The sequence below is a fragment of the Jaculus jaculus genome, chromosome 16 (assembly GCF_020740685.1).
Source record: "Jaculus jaculus isolate mJacJac1 chromosome 16, mJacJac1.mat.Y.cur, whole genome shotgun sequence".
Classification (NCBI taxonomy): domain Eukaryota; kingdom Metazoa; phylum Chordata; class Mammalia; order Rodentia; family Dipodidae; genus Jaculus; species Jaculus jaculus.
This window is the reverse complement of record NC_059117.1, coordinates 35,618,885-35,637,590: the sequence shown is the minus strand read 5'-3', so window position 1 is coordinate 35,637,590 and position 18,706 is coordinate 35,618,885. Positions and strand designations below refer to the sequence as shown.

The window sequence follows — 18,706 nt, the reverse complement described above, 5'->3', positions numbered from 1 at the left end:
GAAAGGACTGATTTTGGCTCATGGCTTCAGCAGTGTCAGTACCTCATGGATGGCGGGGTGTGCTGAAGCCGAGCAGCTCCCATTGTGGCCATCAGGAAGCAGAGAAGACCCTGTGCAGAGGGCTTTTCCTGTCCCCTCCATCCTTCCATCCCTTCCATCGGGGGCCCCTGCCTATGACGTCATCCCACCCACATGCAGGATGAGCCTCCCTAAGCCTCTTAGTTGACTTGCTCTGGAAATTCCCCTCACAGAAATGCCTGCACGTGTGCTTTGCTAATCACTAGGCATTTCTAAGTCCAAATAAGTTGAAAAGCAAGAGGAACCACCCACAAATCTGCTCTGTGTCAACTTGATAGCCAAGCCTATCTCCTTAACCCATAATATTCTACCCCTGCTCCTGAAAGGGCTCATGTCCATCTCATAATGCAAAATACATCCAGTCCCTACTAAGAGGCCCTGTAGCCCTACCAATTCCAGCATTGTTCAAACGCCTAGGTTCAAAGTCTCCTCCAAGACTTGGCCTTGAGCCCCCTCAAAATAAAATAAAGTTACATAATTGCAATGTATAGTGGCACAAAGTAAACATCCCTATTTTATTTTTATTTATTTATTATTTATTTATTTGCGAGCAACAGACACAGAGAGAAAGACAGATAGAGGGAGAGAGAGAGAATGGGCACGCCAGGGCTTCCAGCCTCTGCAAACGAACTCTAGACACGTGCCCCCTTGTGCATCTGGCTAACGTGGGACCTGGGGAACCAAGCCTCGAACCGGGGTCCTTAGGCTTCACAGGCAAGCGCTTAACCGCTAAGCCATCTCTCCAGCCCTATCCCTATTTTAAAAAAGGAAGAATGGGGCATACAAAAGGAGAGGTAAGACCAAAGGAAGCCTGAAACCCAGCAGCAAATTGAATCCTATAACAACTCCATGTTTAGGATTGAGGCATACAATACATGGCGTGAGCTCAGATGAATGTAGGTCAATCTCCCAAGCCCTGCTGGCTTTCCTCGAGAGCTGACTTTACTCGATTGACTTTTAGGAGACATTCTACCTTCCTGGCATCTCTAACTTTCTAGGGTTGCCGTTTTGTGTTCTATGTTTCCCTTCCAGCTTAATGAGTCATTGCTCTGAGACTCCTGTCAGAGATTTTGACCCTGCTGTACCTGCTTGTTGTTTTAGACCTTTCTTTGAAATCTGAGGGGAACCCCCCATGGCTGTGCCCCACGTCTCTCACTCCATTGACAGGTGTTGCAGTCAGATTTGCATTGCTGGCAAACATCACCCAACAAAGAGCAGCTGGTAAGAGAAAGAGATTTATTTTGGCTTACAGGCTCTAGGGGAAGCTCCATGATGGCAGGGAAAACAATGACATGAGCAGAGGATAGATATCACTCCCGAGCTAACATAAGGTAGACAACGGGAACAGGAGAGTGTGCCAAACACTGGCACTGGGGAAACTGGCTATAACACCCATAAGCCCGCCCCCAACAATACACTCCCTCCAGGAGGCGTTAATTCCCAAATGTCCATCAGTTGGAACCTAACATTCAGAACACCTAAGTTTATGGGGCACACCTGAATCAAACCATCCCAACAGGGCTGTTCCTGAGAGTGAAGTAGGAGGTTTGTGTGGAAAGCTTCTCAATCTTAGGCTCTAGGACCACATCTAGGGCTCAGAATGCAGGTGGAACAGCACACAAGTCTCACAGGATGTGAGATGATGGCGGGGTGGGGGGGGCAAAGAAATGGACCTCAGCTTCCCCGAGGCCCACAGCTACCTGTCTTTGAAACATACCACAGTTTAGAAGAAATACTGCTGGAATTGAAATGTCCCCCCCAAAGCTCATGTGTTCAAGTCTTGGACCCTCATGTCATGGTGTTCAAAGTTGGGGGCCTGTGGGTGGTGAATGGATTGTGAGAGTAGAGCTTTTGGAAGGTGGGATCTTGCAGGCGGAGGTGTGGACATTGGGGTGGACCTTGAAGTTCATCGGCTAGGCTCAAAGCCCAGCACTCAGATGCCTTCCACCCAGATAGTTGACAAGATGGAAACCGACTTCCTGCTCTTGCCATGCTTTTTCCAATGAGATGAAACTGCTCCTCAAAGCTGTAAGCCTGAAACAAATCCTTTCTTTCCATAAGCCGCTTTTGGTGAGGCGTTTTGTCCAAGCAATGAGAAGTTAACTGCTACAGCAGGTAAGACCTCTTCCATCAACCATGAGGGCTTGAGGAGGCCTGAGGTTGATTGCTGCCAGTCACATAAAAAGGTGTGTATGGCCATGCATATTTGTAACTCAAGTCCAATGGAGGGGGGCGGGCACAGAAACTAGAGACTCCCTGGGGCTCATTGTCTATGACCAAAAAAACAGCAGCTCCTGGTGCAGCAAGACTTGTTCTCAAGGGAATAAAAAAGCAAAAGAGCAACAGAGAAGAACACCTGGTATTCTCTTCTGCCCTCCGCAGGCATGCTCAGGAGACACATGCATCTGTGCATGAACTTTTGCATACACTGTACATACACTCCACACATACTATGCACACACCAAAGTAAAATGAAATAAAACCAGGCTGGAGAGCTAGTTTACCTCACAAGCAAGAGAATCTGAGTTTGACTAGAACTCACATAAAAATGTCAAGTGTGAAGCCAGGAGTGGTGGCGCACGCCTTTAATCCCAGCACTCGGGAGGCAGAGGTAGGAGGATTGTTGTGAGTTCGAGGCCACCCTGAGACTACAGAGTGAATTGCAGGTCAGCCTGAGCTAGAGTGAGACCCTACCTCAAAGACAAACAACAACAACAACAAAATGCCGAGTGTGGTGTGGTGCACTTCTAAACCCAGCACTGGGAAGGCAGAGACAAGAAGATCCCTTGGGCTTGCTGGCCATCCAGTTGAGACTAACTAGCAAGCTTAGGCCAAAAATCAAAAGTAAAAGGTGGATGGTGGTGTTACTCAGAATGATACCCAAGGAAGTCTTCTGGCCTCCACACATATATGCACATAGAACCACAGATACACACAATGCATAAATTGCACACAGATAAAAATAAAATTGAGGGCTGGAGAGATGGCTTAGCGGTTAAGCGCTTGCCTGTGAAGCCTAAGGACCCCGGTTCGAGGCTCGGTTCCCCAGGTCCCATGTTAGCCAGATGCACAAGGGGGCGCATGCGTCTGGAGTTCGTTTGCAGAGGCTGGAAGCCCTGGCGCGCCCATTCTCTCTCTCCCTCTATCTGTCTTTCTCTCTGTGTCTGTCGCTCTCAAATAAATAAATAAAAAAAAATTTAAAAAAAATTGAAATTATCAAAGTATAAAATGGTTATTGCTAACTACTTTCCTCCCATACTGATTAAATATTAATAGTGGGTTTCAGTGAAAAGAATCATGACAAAGACATTCTGATTAAGCAGCTTTCAAAGGCTTCATCATAATTCCTCAGCAGCACACTGCTACCTTGGTGGACTCCATAGTGCAGATACCCTATGGATGGATGACAAGATGATGAAAATTTGAGAAGTGCAAAGGTTAAAGATTTTGAATTATTTTAATATCACCAGAATTGGACATAAATGTTAAGTATATGACTGAAGACACCTTTTTAAATGTTTATTTCTTTTTTATAAACTTAAAAAATTTTTTGTTTATTTTTATTTATTTATTTGAGAGCAACAGACAGACAGAGAGAAGGAGTGAGAGAGAGACAGACAGAGAGAGAGAGAGAGAGAGAGAGAGAGAGAGAGAGAGAGAGAGAGAGAGAGAGAGAATGGGTGCCTCAGGGCCTCCAGCCAGTGCAAACAAACTCCAGATGTATGCGCCACCTTATGCATCTGGCTTACATAGGTCTGGGGAATCCAGCCTTGAACTGGGCTCCTTAGGCTTCACAGGCAAGCGCTTAACCACTAAGCCATCTCTCCACCCCAAATGTTTATTTCTTTATTTGCATGTGTATGTGCATATATTTATGTGTATGTGTGTCTGTAGGCATGTCAAGGCCTCTTGACACTGCAAATGAATACCATATGCTTTTGGCACTACTTTTTGTTTGTGACTTACATTGGTGGCTTAGGAAATAAACCCTGGCCATAAGCAAATGCCTTTAACCACTGCATCATCTTCCCAGCCCCCTGAACACACCTTTGAGAGCACTTGAGTCTCTCCTTTTTAGTACATACTTCAGATCTGCAAGCTATTACCTTAATTCCACCTCCCAATCTGAAAAATTCCAGCTACATGACTTTCAACCAAGTTCTACCAGAGGTGTTTGTAATTATTCAAAAAATCTCTTGGCTCTTTTTTTGTTTATTTTTATTTATTTATTTGAGAGCGACAGACACAGAGAGAAAGACAGATAGAGGGAGAGAGAGAGAATGGGCGCGCCAGGGCTTCCAGCCACTGCAAATGAACTCCAGACGCGTGCGCCCCCTTCTGCATCTGGCTAACGTGGGTCCTGGGGAACCGAGCCTCGAACCGGGGTCCTTAGGCTTCACAGGCAAGCACTTAACCGCTAAGCCCTCTCTCCAGCCCATCTCTTGGCTCTTGTGATATAAAATAAAACCCATATTCTATTTATTACTATGCATTAATTAAAAAGAATGAACGAGGGCTGGAGAGAGGGCTTAGTGGTTAAGGTGCTTGCCTGAAAAGCCTAAGGACTCATGTTCAACTCCCTAGATCCCACATAAGCCAGACACACAGGTGATACATGCACAAGGTTGCACATGCACACAAGGTGGCACATGAGTCTGGCATTCAATTATAGTGGCTGGAGACCCTGGCACACCAATTCTCTCTCTCATTTGCTCTCTTTCATAAAAAGGCCAGTCTGAACCTAGGCATGGTGGTGCACACCTTTAATCTAGCACTTGGGATGCAGAGGTAGGAGGATCACTGTGAGTTTGAGGCCACCCTGAAACTACATAGTAAATTCCAGGTTGGCCTGGTCTAGAGTGAGACCCTACCTCGAAAAACCAAAAGAAAAAGAAGAAAAGAAAAAAGAAAAAGAAAAAAAAGGCCAGTTAATTGGGCTTGCCTCGGGGTGGGGGGTGGGTGGGAGGGAAGAATGAATAAATGAGCCCAACTTTCTGCATGGACTTAACTTTGTGGGTGGCTTGGTCTGTTTGAAGGAAAACATCCTTGGAGATCGTCAGGCTAACCCACTCACTTTCCTTATTCAAACATCTGAAAGATATCACTTTCTGTCTCAAAATCTGCAACACTTATTAGCATAGCGTAATAGAACTACGGAAACCCTCAGGTCCAAGCCTCTTATTCAGTAGTTAAGGGGATTGAAGTTTGGAGTGGCTTATTGATGAGCTCAAGATCTCCCTTCTATTTGGAATTGCTAGAGCCAAAGAACAATGACCCGAGATTCATGCAACCTCACCCAAAGCTATGGCTTCTGGAAGGGACAGGAGGAGGTAAGGGATGGACACTCAGAGTTGTTGAAGCAATCCACTATGATTAGTGGAGATTCAAGCAAATTCAACACAATGAGGCAAGCCAGGTGTGGTGGCGCATGCCTTTAATCCCAGCACTTGGGAGGCAGAGGTAGGAGGATCACAGTGGGTTTGAGACCACCCTGAGACTACAGAGTGAATTCCAGTTTGGCCTGACCTAGAGCAAGACCGTACCTTGAAAGAACAACAACAACAAAGAGTGAGGTAAAACTACATGTAGTAATGACATTATTTCCAGACATTGTTGAATGAAGCTGCAAAACAATATGTTGAATTGGAGCCCATGTATGTGAATCAAAATGAATGGTGTAGATTTTTCTCTGGGTAAGGCATGGAAGAATGGCTTGTATCCAAGGACAGTACATCAGAGATGGTGGTCAAAGGAGTGTCTTCAGCTGCATCATTTGAGTCTTTATCCGGGGATTATATGCATTCATTACCTAAGAATTTCAAAGGTTAAAATGACTCTTGGCTGTGCTTCATGCCTCTCCAGTGTTTTTGCTCCTATCACGATGGCTCCTGCTCTGTGGGATTCATCCTTAATCTCAGCGAAACACGTACATTACTCTCTCATTTTTGAGAGTCATGGTCTAACATATGGGAGGGAAAACAGAAGGTGTTTTGAGGGAGGTTTTATTATTATTATTATCATCATCATCATCATCATCATTTAAGGAACAATTCAGAGCCTGCTCCTTCACATTAATAATAATGATAATAGAATACATAAATACAAATAATAAAAGGAGTATCTGAGCTCTTTTGAGCTCTAGCTATTCAAGACATTTTATAAGCACCTTCACACATGCTCATTCTTACTGTCTAAACGGCCTGAGTCTGAACCTGAGCACTTTGGCTCCAAGGTCTATGTCTTGCCTTGCATGGGGCACTTAGAGAAATGCCAATTTGCCAATATTGGAAGAGTGCATAGATTGGAAGATAGGATACAGAGAATCCTCCAGTCCATTCTGATGCCCATCACTTCCCCCTGAGCACCTTTGAGCCTTCTTACGGTTTCCATAGCCCTGGGATAGTAGTCCAGTGCATCGTTCCATAAGGCAATACAGAGTGGGAAAAGTTCCCACTGGAGAGTCCACTGTTACGTACAAGCCTATTAACAATTTCTAACTTATTAGTTTAGGTAAAATAATGGCAGTAAATAAAACTATCAAGAAACATCTTTTAAAGGAGGAAATGGTTAGGCTGCCTAGGAAGGTGAATCAGAACTTGAAATGCCAAATAAAAGCAACTGGCAGCAGCTATTACATTGATTGTTCTAATCACACTAACTACCAATTTTCTAGCAACTCAAAACTATATCAAAATATTAATTTCCATGGGGCGTGATGGTGCACGCCTTTAATCCCAGCACTTGGGAAGCAGAGGTAAGTGGATTGCCATGAGTTCGAGGCCACCCTGAGACTACATAGTGAATTCCAGGTCAGCCTGGGCTAGAATGAGACCCTACCTTGAAAACCAAAGACAATAAAAAAAAAAAAAAAAATTCCCACAACATGTAAGTTCCTCTGTCTGACTTATTTTCATTATCATTATAAGCCTCTTTCTCTTCTTTGCATGTTTGCTTTGTGCATCAATTTTGTTCTCAAAGCCATGTTCCTAAAAGCACAATGTGGTACATTTTGAAATAATTTTATAGTTTACATGAAGACAGGTATTTTTTCAGAAACTGGTCATCTTACTGTAAGTTATACTTTTCTCCTTGCCCCATCTCCACCCAGACTTTGGTAATTTATTGTATTATTTTTCTGCTCATGACCAAAGCATATCTGATTCATCACTGAAAGTCTGAGGTAGGTCACAGAAATCTCTAAGTGTATTTGCATATAACTATGTATAAGTATAAATTATCATTGATAAAAAGATTCTGAGGCTGGGCGTGGTGACGCATGCCTTTAATCCCAGCACTTGGGAGGCCGAGGTAGGAGAATCGCTATGAGCTTGAGGCCACCCTGAGACTACATAGTGAATTCCAGGTCAGCCTGGGCTACAGCAAGACCCTACCTCCAAAAACCAAAAAAAAAGATTCTGAGATGTCCTCAACTTAATTAAAAGGGCTAGAGGAAGGAAAGGAGGAGAAATAAAGGAAGTTAACCAGCTAACCCAAAACACTGTTCTCTCTCTCTCTCTGTATGTATATATGTATATGTATATGTATATGTATATGTATATGTATATGTATATGTATATGTATATGTGTATGTGTATGTGTATGTGTATGTGTATGTGTATGTGTATGTGTATGTGTATGTGTATATGTAAATGTAAATGTATGTATATGTGTGTGTGTGTGTGTGTGTGTGTGTGTGTGTGTGTGTGTGATGAAACCTTGATTTATAGCCCTGGGTGGTCCCAAACCAGGCACCACCATGTCAGGTGTGTGAATATGCAATCTGGATTATTAACCCCAATCAATGTAGAAAAACTAAAATGCTTCTCCTTATTGGCTGTCATTGTCCTTTCCCCACCTTTGTATTATCTCAGCCTGCATATTTATAGCCAAGACATGTTCACTGTAAACAATATAGGTTTTCCTCCTCTAAGTTTTCTTTATAAAAATGTTCTTGATTCTTAATCTTTCTTTCTTTTTATTTTATTTTTGACAATTTTATATGCATATATAATGTAATTTGATCATATTCACCCTATTGCCCTATCATTCACCTCCCACACCTGCTAATCCTTCTTCCCAACTTCCCCTTCCTACTTTCATGTCTCTTTTTGTTTTCTGTGACTCACTGAATTTACTTGGGGTTGTTTTGCATGAGCATGGTGGGTAGTGGAGATATTGCCAGGCACAGGGGCAACTTACCAGTGGCTACACCACTAAAGAACATGATTCTCCCTCCCCTAGCCACCTTACTGATGACCAACGCCACCACAGCTTCTCAGGAAGGAGTGGGTCTACTTGAGTCCTGCCCCCAGCCATGATGGAAAGCTGACAGTCTTGGAGCCGGGTGTCGTGGTACACACCTTTAATCCCAGACCTTGGGAGGCAGAGGTAGGAGGATCACCATGAGTTTGAGGCCACCCTAAGAGGATATAGTGAACTCTAGGTCAGCCTGGGCTAGAGTGAGACCCTACATCAGAAAACCAAAAAGAAAAAAAGAAAGAAAGAAAGAAAAGAAAAGAAAAGAAAAAAGAAAAAGAACCACATTATTGAAAATTGACAGCCTTGGTCTTGCTCAGGAAACATAGCTGTTGTAAGTTTATGAGTATATTGATCATATTGTGTCCAGGAGACAGCATTCTATAGCACACTTCTTCATTTTCTGTCTTTTACATTATTTCTCTCATCTGAAATACTCTGGGCCTTGGAGAGAGCAATATAGATGTCCCACTTAGGGCTGAGCACACAGTAGTCACTTATCCTCAATACTGTGGCCAGACATGCATTTTTTCATTAACCTCCAGACAATATATTTCTAACTACTGCTTTGTCTTCTTGCTGAGAGTTGAACAACTGGCCCTAAAACTACCTGCTCTTTTCTGACTAACACCTGCAGCAGCTTGTGGTAGTTTGAATGTGAAATGTCCCCATAGACTCATGTGCTTGAATACTTACACCCCAGCTGGTGGTGCTGTTCTGGAAGGTTGTGGAACCTTTAGGAGTTAAAGTCTTGTTAGAGGAAGTATGTTGCTGGAAGAGAGCCTTGAGGTTTTGTAGTTGAGCCCTGCTTGCTATTCTCTCTCTCTCTCTGTCTCTCATTCTCTCTCTCTTCTTCCTCCATGCTGATGTGATGATGTGACTCTGCTTTCCTGCTCCTGCTGTGCTTTCCCCACTATGATGGACTCTACCGTCTGAAACGGTAAGAAAAATAAAATCTTTCCCTCCTTAAATTACCTTTGTTGGGTCATTTTTCACAGCAACATGAAAAAAAACAACTGATGAGCATCTCAATAAAGAATCTTCACTCTCTAGAGCTTTGAGTTAAGACTAATATATAATATTATATATTTATATTATATATATTATATATATATGTATATATATAATATAATGTATAATATATATATTTGACTTTTCAAGGTAGGGTCTCACTGTAGCTCAGCCTGACCTAGAATTCACTATGTAGTGTCAGGGTGGGCTTGAATTCACAATGATCCTCCTACCTCTGCCTCCTGAGTGCTGGGATTAAAGGCATGTGCCACCAAATCTGGCTAAGACTAATTATATATGTTTTAATTGAGAAAACACATATAACTTTAGAATCACTTGAACTACTTTTATATATGCATATGTAGCATAATGTAGGTATATGGCCATGCATTGCTTAATGATGTGGTATATTTTAAGAAATGCATTATGGGTCTTCGTGATTATGGGGACACATACCAACTATGAGTATGCCTATGACTTTACTAGGCAATATTTCAACCCAAGTACAGTCTTATGGGACTACCAATATATATGTTTGTATTGTATATGTAGTTCATTATGTAGCACAGCATTCCATATATATATGTATATATCTATGTGTGCACACATGCACATATAATAGTCATATGAATATAAATATATATGAATATTGTTCTTTAATTGGGAAAATGAAATTGAGAGCCATTTGAAAATGTGCTATTTGATTCTCCTGTTTGGGCCTGGAGAGATGGTTTGGCTTAGCAGCTAAGGTGTTTGCTTGCAGAGCCTAAGGACCTGAGTTCAATTCCCCAGAACCCATGTAAATCCAATGCACAAGGTGGTACATGCATTTGGAGTTTGTTTGTAGTGGCTGGAAGCCCCTGACATGCCCATTCTCTCTCTCACTCTATCTGCCTCTTTCTCTTTCTCAAATAAATAAATTATTTAAGAAAATAATTCTCCCATTTTTCATATTTCTGTTTGGAGTGCTAAATTGGCTTTAAATTTTTTTTTAATTTTTATTTAGAGCCTGTGATAGACAGCCTCACATTGCTGAGATGAACTTTTAAATCAGGCATAGTTATGGAGGAATGGATATTTATTGAAGCTTATGGATCCAGGGGGAGTTCCATAATGGCAGAAGAAGCTAGCCTGCTCTCACAGGCCTCAGCAGAGAATGAAATCAACGCTATCACCAGCACATGCAAGCACACTTCAGAAACTCCAGGCAGAACTCAGGCATTTTGCATATCTTTAGACTGGAATTCCAAATCCACCCCACCATAGGGCTCAACCCTAAGATCCACCTAGTGACACCTCCTCCAGCCAAGTGACTACAATTCTAAATTACAAGCTTTAATAAAATTCTGAATATATTGGGGGCCATCCATTCAAACGACCACATTCATAACTATCTCCCACTGTATATTATCTTCAGTCCAACTTCAAAAGTCCCCAAGTCCCCATAGTCTTTACCAACTTTAAGATAGTTCCAAAGTTCCAAGTCTCATCTGAGATTTAAGATTGTCTCTTAGCTGTGAGTCCTGCAGAATCAAACAAGTTATACACTTTCAACATAAAAAGACACAGAGAAACATTTCCAATTGCTATAAGGCATAACAGGGAGAGGCTGGAACAATGCAAACTTAACAGTCATTAAGCAAACATCAAACATCTGCAGTTCAAATCTGGTATCATAACCAGTGCCTGACAATCTCCAGATTGTCATCCTCCAGCTGGGATGAGCAGCCAGGGAAAACTTCCATCCCTAGCCAACATCCTCCATGGTAGCCCTTGAGTAGTCCTGATATATCTAAAACATCTTCAGGTCTCCATGCAAACCATGGCCTATCTTCTAAAGGCTCTTCCAGCCTCTTCCTCAGGGTCATCAGGCCTTGCCTCATGCTGCGTCTCAGCAGCGGCTCCTGAAACCGTGTGCATTTCACGACCACTCCTCACACTTCTCACGCTTCTGAAACCAGCACCAGGTGTGCAGAACGCAGCCATGTTCTCAATTCAGGGATTAAATAAATCACAACCTTGAAGAGCAGGTTCCTTCTCCAGTCAACTTTCCAAAAGAGCTTGCATTTCTATCATTGTCTTTCCTCAGGCATCCTCTCCATTGTTTTAATGTAAAGCAGTAGAGCCACTTTCCTTAAGATTGCTAATGTGTTTGGAAATAGGAACTTCAGCAACCTAAGACCAGTCTCAGTTCCTTAATTTTAACTTGCTTGAGTTTTTCCAACTTAAAATCTTAAATCTCTCAGTCCAACATCTTTAGGCACATCATTCCATTTCAGATTTAACCTTGATAAAACTCTCTGGACCTGGGCAGCAGAACACAGTCAGCCCTTATGCTAGTAGCCCAGTTCCAACAGAGTCCTCTGCAGTTTTTCTTTCCCCTTAGAAAGTTCATAAGGCAAGTTTCCAATTTAGGTTCTCTCTGTGCTTAACATTTTCAAAGTCTCATTAGAATACTCTACACAACCTGGCTTACTGTCCCAGAAGTCATCTTCAGTTGCAAGCACAAAGTCCATACCCATTCTTCCAAAACAAAAGTTCCAGAAGACTAAATACCACAAGGTCAGATTCATCTCAGCCCACTCCTTGCTACCAATTCAGTGGTAGACAGTCTCAGGTGAGATGAACTTCCAAACCAGACACAGTTATGGAAGAAAGGATATTTATTGAAGTTTACAAATCCAGGGGAAGTCCCATAATGGCAGAAGAAGCTGGCTTGCTTCCATAGGACCAAGCAGAGAGAGAAATCAACACCAGCACAAGCAAGCACACTTCAGAAACTTCAGGCAGAACTCAAACACTCTGAATATCTTTAGGTTGCAATTCTAAATCTACCACCACACCTTAGGGCTGGACTTTAAGATCCTCCCAGTTACACCTCCTCCAGCCAAGTAGCTGCAGATATAAATTACAAACTTTATAAATCCTGAATATATTGGGGCCATCCATTCAAACTGCCACAGGACTGAAGAGATGGCTTAACGGTTAAGGCATTGCCCACAGAGCCTAAGGACCCATGTGTGACTCTCCAGATCCCATGTAAGCCAGATGCACAAGGTGATGCAAGTGCACAAGGTTGCACATGTGCACAAGATGGCACATGTGTCTGGAGTTCAATTGTAGTGGCTGGAGCCCTGGCATGCCCATTTTCTTTCTTTCTGTTTCTCTCTGCCTCTTTCACTCTCTTTCAAGTAAGTAAATAAAATATATTTTTTTAATGAGTCTACTTTCACAAGTATCTACTCTCTTGTACCTGCTTGCTAGAGCCAGAGGTGGGAGGTGACAGCAGATATAAACCCACCATGCTGGGAGCTTTGTCACTGCAGCCAGCCTGTAGGACTCTTGGCTCCACAGAGCTCCCTAGTTACCAGGACTACAGCACTTCCAAATGGGAGAGAAATTTTGACACAGGCATGCTACTCATTTCTGCAAACAAAGCCATTTATTTTAGGTGGAAGCATTTGCAGCAGAAATTAAATAATGAATCTAGAATATATTAAATTGAATGCTTTCATTAAATCTTTTCTGATTTCATGAAAGAATATTTATGCACTGAAAGCCTCATCATCTGAAATTTCTCAACTCTCTGCTATTAACTGCAAACAAAATATATGGACTAAGCATTCCTGAGGCTATTTCAGAAATAGGAGCCTATATGAAGGAAATATCTTAAGTCATTACTGAAGTGAATCAGGGCCTCCAGCCTCCTTGGCTCAATACTATATCCTGGGAACAGAAAAGTTGTTTGTTTTGTAAATTGGGCCAGAGCTGCTACTAAGTGCCACCCATTATATAATGAGCCAAAGATCTGGAAACAATGTTATGGTTTGAATCTGAAATGGCCCCTGCAGGCTCATATTTTGAATGCATTTCCTTAGCTGGTGGTGCTGTTTTGGGAGGCTGTGGACCTTTTAGAAGATGGGGCCTGACTGGAGGAAGTAGGTCACTAGGGGTGGGCCTTTGAAGATTATACCCAGTTCCTGATTCTGATCTGCTCTCTGCTTCCTGGTCCACTGTGATGTGAACAACCATTGCCACACACTCTTGTTGCCCTGAGCAGAGCTTCTCTGCCTCTCCTTTTCACCTCAATGAAACCCTCTGAAACCATGAGTTAAATAAAACACTCTTTCCTTCCTGAAGTTACATTAGGTATTGAGGTCACACCAATGCACAAGGAAATAATACAATCCTGTCCCACTGTCCTCCAAAACTACTGTGATTGATGAAAATACTGGCTCCTGAAATTCCCATTTAAATATGGAACCCTTTAGATTAGGTTGGTATTGATGTTGAATAAGGGGACAGTCACCTCGGAGGTCCAGCTGAAAGCTCTAGCCGTTAGCAGGGGTTCTCCACACAGAGGCTAGCCAGTACAACTGGTCTAGAGAGGAGGCATAGTGCATTAGAGTCTGGGCCTTTCAAAGGGGAGAGAGAAGTGCTGGGTAGCCTTGTTCTGGAAAGCTGTGCCTAGGGGACCATCTCTGAGCCTAGAAGTTCTGGAGACATGCTGCCCACTTACCTATACTTACTTACCAGTTCTGAAATTTCTTGCATATTCCAAATTACAAATGGAACTTTTCCCTTTAAGAATCATAATGAATATTCCTACATGCATCCTAGTTTTCATATGACAAGAACACTTGAACATGCCCTTGTCTAGACCAGTAATAGTAGCTGCACTCCATGTCCCCTTCTACTGGTACAGTGACCTACCGGCCCAGAAGGGCCCCTGCCAGAGATTATTGTACTGGGCAGTCACGGGTGGCAGAAACTGCTGGCCTCTCTTTCCATAACCCACAGGACACATTTGCACCTCTAGCACTTTCCACACAATGCAGTGTGCGGTACAACACCCTGTGTGTGGCTCAGAAGCCATGGTCTACGCTGCTTTGTAATTCTTCTTTCTCTTTGGCCTCCAGGAGTCCGGTGGCGGGTCCAAACCCTTCTGCTGTCTGTGTTCGGTAAGCAAGATATGGTTTGGAGAATTCCTCGCTTGCGCTCAACTCGGAAGTAAAATAGTCATTAGCAGAAACAAAGCATTTGCTTCTCCAGGATAGATGTTAGTGGGGATGACAAGAAGCTTTTATTTATAACTTGCATTAGTTCTAGTTCATAAGACTTGGTAAATTTACCCTGGAGAACATTTAAAGTTGGAAAATAACAGGTTCAAGAAGGACAAATGGCTTATACCTGGGTTGAATAGTAACACAGATAACTTAGTGACAACCTATCTGTAATCTTTCTGGCATGTGATTTATCCTTAGTCTCTCATTATTGCTGGCTGAGTGTATCCCCCAAATAATTGGTTTTGAGCATTAATAATATCCCTCTATGTGTGGATGACAATTACTATGACTTTGTTCATGTGCAATAAAGCACTCGTAATGGATTACACAATTAACTTTCTGCAGCTGGAATCAGTGTAGACAAATCCGATTGGAGTTAAGTCAATTAAACGTGTCGACTTTTCTCAGTTTACGGCTGTCTGCTAACAGTTGGGATGTACTTTTCATTGCTTGAAACTTTTTTTCTCCTAGCGTGTAATTATGGAGGAGGAATTGAATGACACTGGAAACTCTGGAAATGAGGAGAAGCAGACCAAAGCCTCGGGCAGCAGGAGCATGGAGGGAGAGAAGAGCTCTTCAGGTAAGTCTGACTGTAACAAGGTGCACTTGAGAAAGGGAGCACATGACTGGCTCCGTGGAGACATCACTGTCGAGGCCACAGACTCTGCAGTTACTGTTTCTTGAGCACAGAGCCTTTCATGAAGCCTAAGGGAAGGTATAATAATAATAATAATAATAATAAGCCAAGATAATCAACATTTGTTCTTTTATGTAACACTATTCTAGAATAATTTTAATTGATTTTCTTAATTTAAATGTCACAACAATTAGTGGGTTTTTTTTTCTCCCAATTCTCTCTCTTTAAAACTTTGGGCCCATCTCTTTTTGTCTTAATTATACTTACAGACAATGCCGACTATTTCACATATGCAGTTAGTATTAGAATCACCCCAACTATGGGCAGAAATGTCATTTCCTGGTCATTTTCTCACAGTGGTATTCCTTGTAGAAGGTGGACTGTGATGTGCAGGGTCATTTAGGAAGGAAGTCCACACCCCACATTAAATGCTCACAGCCCTGTGCCTCACTGTGTAATTGAGAGGAACACGGGCACACCAGGAGCTCTCTCCCAAATGCATTTCTAAGGGGGGAATTCCTTACAGCACTCTTGGAAGCTATGTGGGTGACACATTTGGGTGATTTGTTAGAATCGACCTCCAAAGCTTTATTCAAATTGTCCCAGGACTCGTAAGTCACTGTGAGCTGGAACATGAATGTTGTCACTCGAAGAAAGAGTGATGGATTTTCCTTTCTGAACAAAAGAAGAAAAAGTAAAAAAAAAAAAAAAGAAAAAAAACTTCCCAAGTCCCACCTGACCCAATCAAATGACAAGACTCTCTAACCACAAGATATGATAGAGGAAAGTAAATATGGACAGATTCTCTAATGGACGTCAATGAATGATTCATATTTGGGGAAGAGATAATAGCATTGTGTTTATGAAAGAAAATGTTCTTCTTTTTAGATGTGTGCTGAGGAAGTTAAGGGTCATGATGCCTACAACTTACTCTCCACATACAACACAAATCTACACAAAAACAAAGCAAATATTAGAAATAGTGAAATTTGTATGCTGGGCATATGGATATTATTGAGCCAGTAATTAAAGATCTACGTGTCAGTTAGAAATGTTTCCAGCTGCAAATAAAACTCAGCTGAGAAGGGTTTAAACTTGAAGAACATTTGTTCTTGACAAAATGAGGATTTCAGTAGTCAAGGTATGGTGGGTACAGTGGTGCACACTGGGGAGACTGAGGCAGGAGGATGGTGAGTTCAAGACCAGCCTGAACTACATGGCAAGACATGCACTTGCATTTTCACACAGAAAAAAATTTTAGTAGCCATCCATGCCCAGCTGGTTCTGCCCATCTGTCTCAGCGCTCTTGGCAGACTGGCTTCATGACTGCGAGACAGCTGCTGCAGCTCGAGACATCATGGCCATCGTCAAAGGCAGGATATGGTGAACAGAAGCAGAGCAAGCTGTCCTCTCTTATGTGAAAGCCAAGCCTTTCCCAGAGTCTCAGGATGTATCGACTTAGTGCCCAGTGGCTAGAACAATCCTGAGACCAATGCTAACACCAGGGGAATCTGAAAATAGAATCACCTTAAAAGACTGGCATCTACTGTGATTCAGCTCTGTGGTATATGAGTGCAATGTCACCAGGCACAAAATTGGCTTTATATTAAGGAGAAAGGGGGGAAATGTCAGCAACTTGTCACTTGCTGAACCCATGCCCTTTTTCTCCAGACGGGATATTGCTCTGTCTCTCTAGCTAATAGAAGTGATGCCAAATGAAACTAAAACCCATACTGCACTGTTTCTATCATGTTGACGTCTAACCAGATAAAAATGGTACTCAAAGGGAGACTTTAGGCTCCCGTCTGTCCATACACAATCTCTTTAGCCTAACAAAATGGAAAGTTTTATTCTCTATGAAAACTATGTTTTGCATCAATCTTGGAATACTTTTAAAAACTGTTCTTGTTATAGACACTGTGAGCTAAATGGACTCCCTTCCACTATTAGGCACATTATTAACCACAGTGGGCTGAATGTCCACTAAATGCAAGGTACTGACATAAGTGGGTGTATGGTCCTTCATTAGCAAAAGGATTTGCCTGACTGTCACAAAAAGCCTAAATTAATCTGAGTCATTGACTTCATCAAGAGAAAATTGAAAGCTTTTGATAACCATTCCAATTTCTCCTTCCTCCTCAGCCTATTGAGATTATAACAGGAAACTCTTGGCATCTGGGCTCTTAAAATAGAAGCCCATCTACTGATCAAAACAATAGTCCCAGGCTGGAGAGATGGCTTAGTGGTTCAGGAGCTTGCCTGTGAAACCTAAGGACCCATGTTCGACTCTTCAGATCCCACATAAGCCAGATCCACAGGTGATGCCAGCTTGCAAGGTTACACATGCACACAAGGTGGTGTGTGCATCTGGAGTTTAATTTCAGTAGCTGGAGACAGAGAAGCCAAACTGAGGCTGGCAGGTCTCAGGGCAGCCCTGCCTTGTGGCCATGTCTGAGATCTTCCTCACTGAGAAAGCATTCCACAGACCCAAAGCTGGTGCACCAATTCTCTCTCTCTCTCTCTCTCTCTCTCTCTCTCTCTCTCTCTCTCTCTGTCATTCTCTCTCATAAAACCCCAGTAGTCCCAAGTAAACTTTTCTTGAGCTCCCTCCAGTCCCCTTCCCTAACCCTCTGCATTCTTTGACAAAAGCTATGACACACGCATTTTTCATGTGGTGGAATGAATTCTCAGACCAGTATTAGCCATGTAGCCATCACTGGAGAAGCATAGTCGCATATCCCGGGAGCACCTTGCACTTAGAGGACATATATGCATAGTCACACACCATGGGAAGGCGTGGAAGAGGACAGAGTGCAATCACAGGGTCTTGGAGGGTGCAGAAGGCCTTGTCATCAGGCATAGCTGATGACTTAGAATGACAGGGTCTGTGGTTGAGTCTGCCTTGTTGCCATGGCCCACAGCTGAGAGTTGCTCTGGTCTCTGGAAGCAGCACAGAGAAGCCAAGCTGAGGCTGACAGGTCTCAGGGCAGCCCTGCCCTGTGGCCATATCTGAGATCTTCCTCCCTGAGAAAGCACTCCACAGAGCCAAAGCTGGCGTGAGAGTGCCCGAGGAGCCGATCTCCAGAGGCTAGAGTAATGTGCTTGCCACTGTAGGGGGAAATGTAGGGTAGGGAGGATGCGCCTCTGCACAGGACCAGAGCATTCAAAGAGCCAGGGAAGAGATGCAAGTTAGAGCACGCAGACGGAGCACCGACTTGGACCACCGACTTGGACCTGCACGGAACTCGGAGGTTCTCCCCCTGCATCTCAAGTACGGATGTGTGCTGGGAACTGTCCTGGGTGCTGAGAATTTGGCTGGGAAACTGAAGTCTTTTCTCCCCATGGGTCTTACCTTCTAAGCACAAAGAGCAAATTATAAGCACAACGTAGACATAGATTATAAGTGAATTGTATAGTTCACATATAGAATTATCTAGTGTTAGTGACAAGTGGTAAGGAAAATACTAGTAAAAGGAGACAAACAAGTAGTAGGTGCCTTTTGTGGCTATATCTGAATCAATTAAAAGTTGAAGTTCACGGCTGGAGGGATGGCTTAGCGGTTAAGATGTTTGCCTGCAAAGCCAAAGGACCCAGGTTCGATTCCCGAAGGCCCCAGGTTAGCCGGATGCACAAGGGGGTGCATGTGTCTGGAGTTCAT

At 43.0% G+C, this 18,706-nt stretch overlaps 1 protein-coding gene across 1 annotated transcript in view; it reads left to right on the top strand.

Annotated features, from left to right (window-relative positions):
• The first annotated feature begins 9,787 nt into the window (after positions 1-9,787).
• Positions 9,788-18,706, top strand: part of LOC101606930 (solute carrier family 40 member 1-like) — a 34,513-nt gene continuing 25,594 nt past the window's right edge. The window contains exons 1-3 of the mRNA XM_012947536.2: positions 9,788-9,848; positions 14,265-14,320; positions 14,883-14,991. Coding sequence (XP_012802990.2) covers positions 9,788-9,848; positions 14,265-14,320; positions 14,883-14,991 — 226 coding nt within the window. The remainder of the gene's footprint in view (positions 9,849-14,264; positions 14,321-14,882; positions 14,992-18,706) is intronic.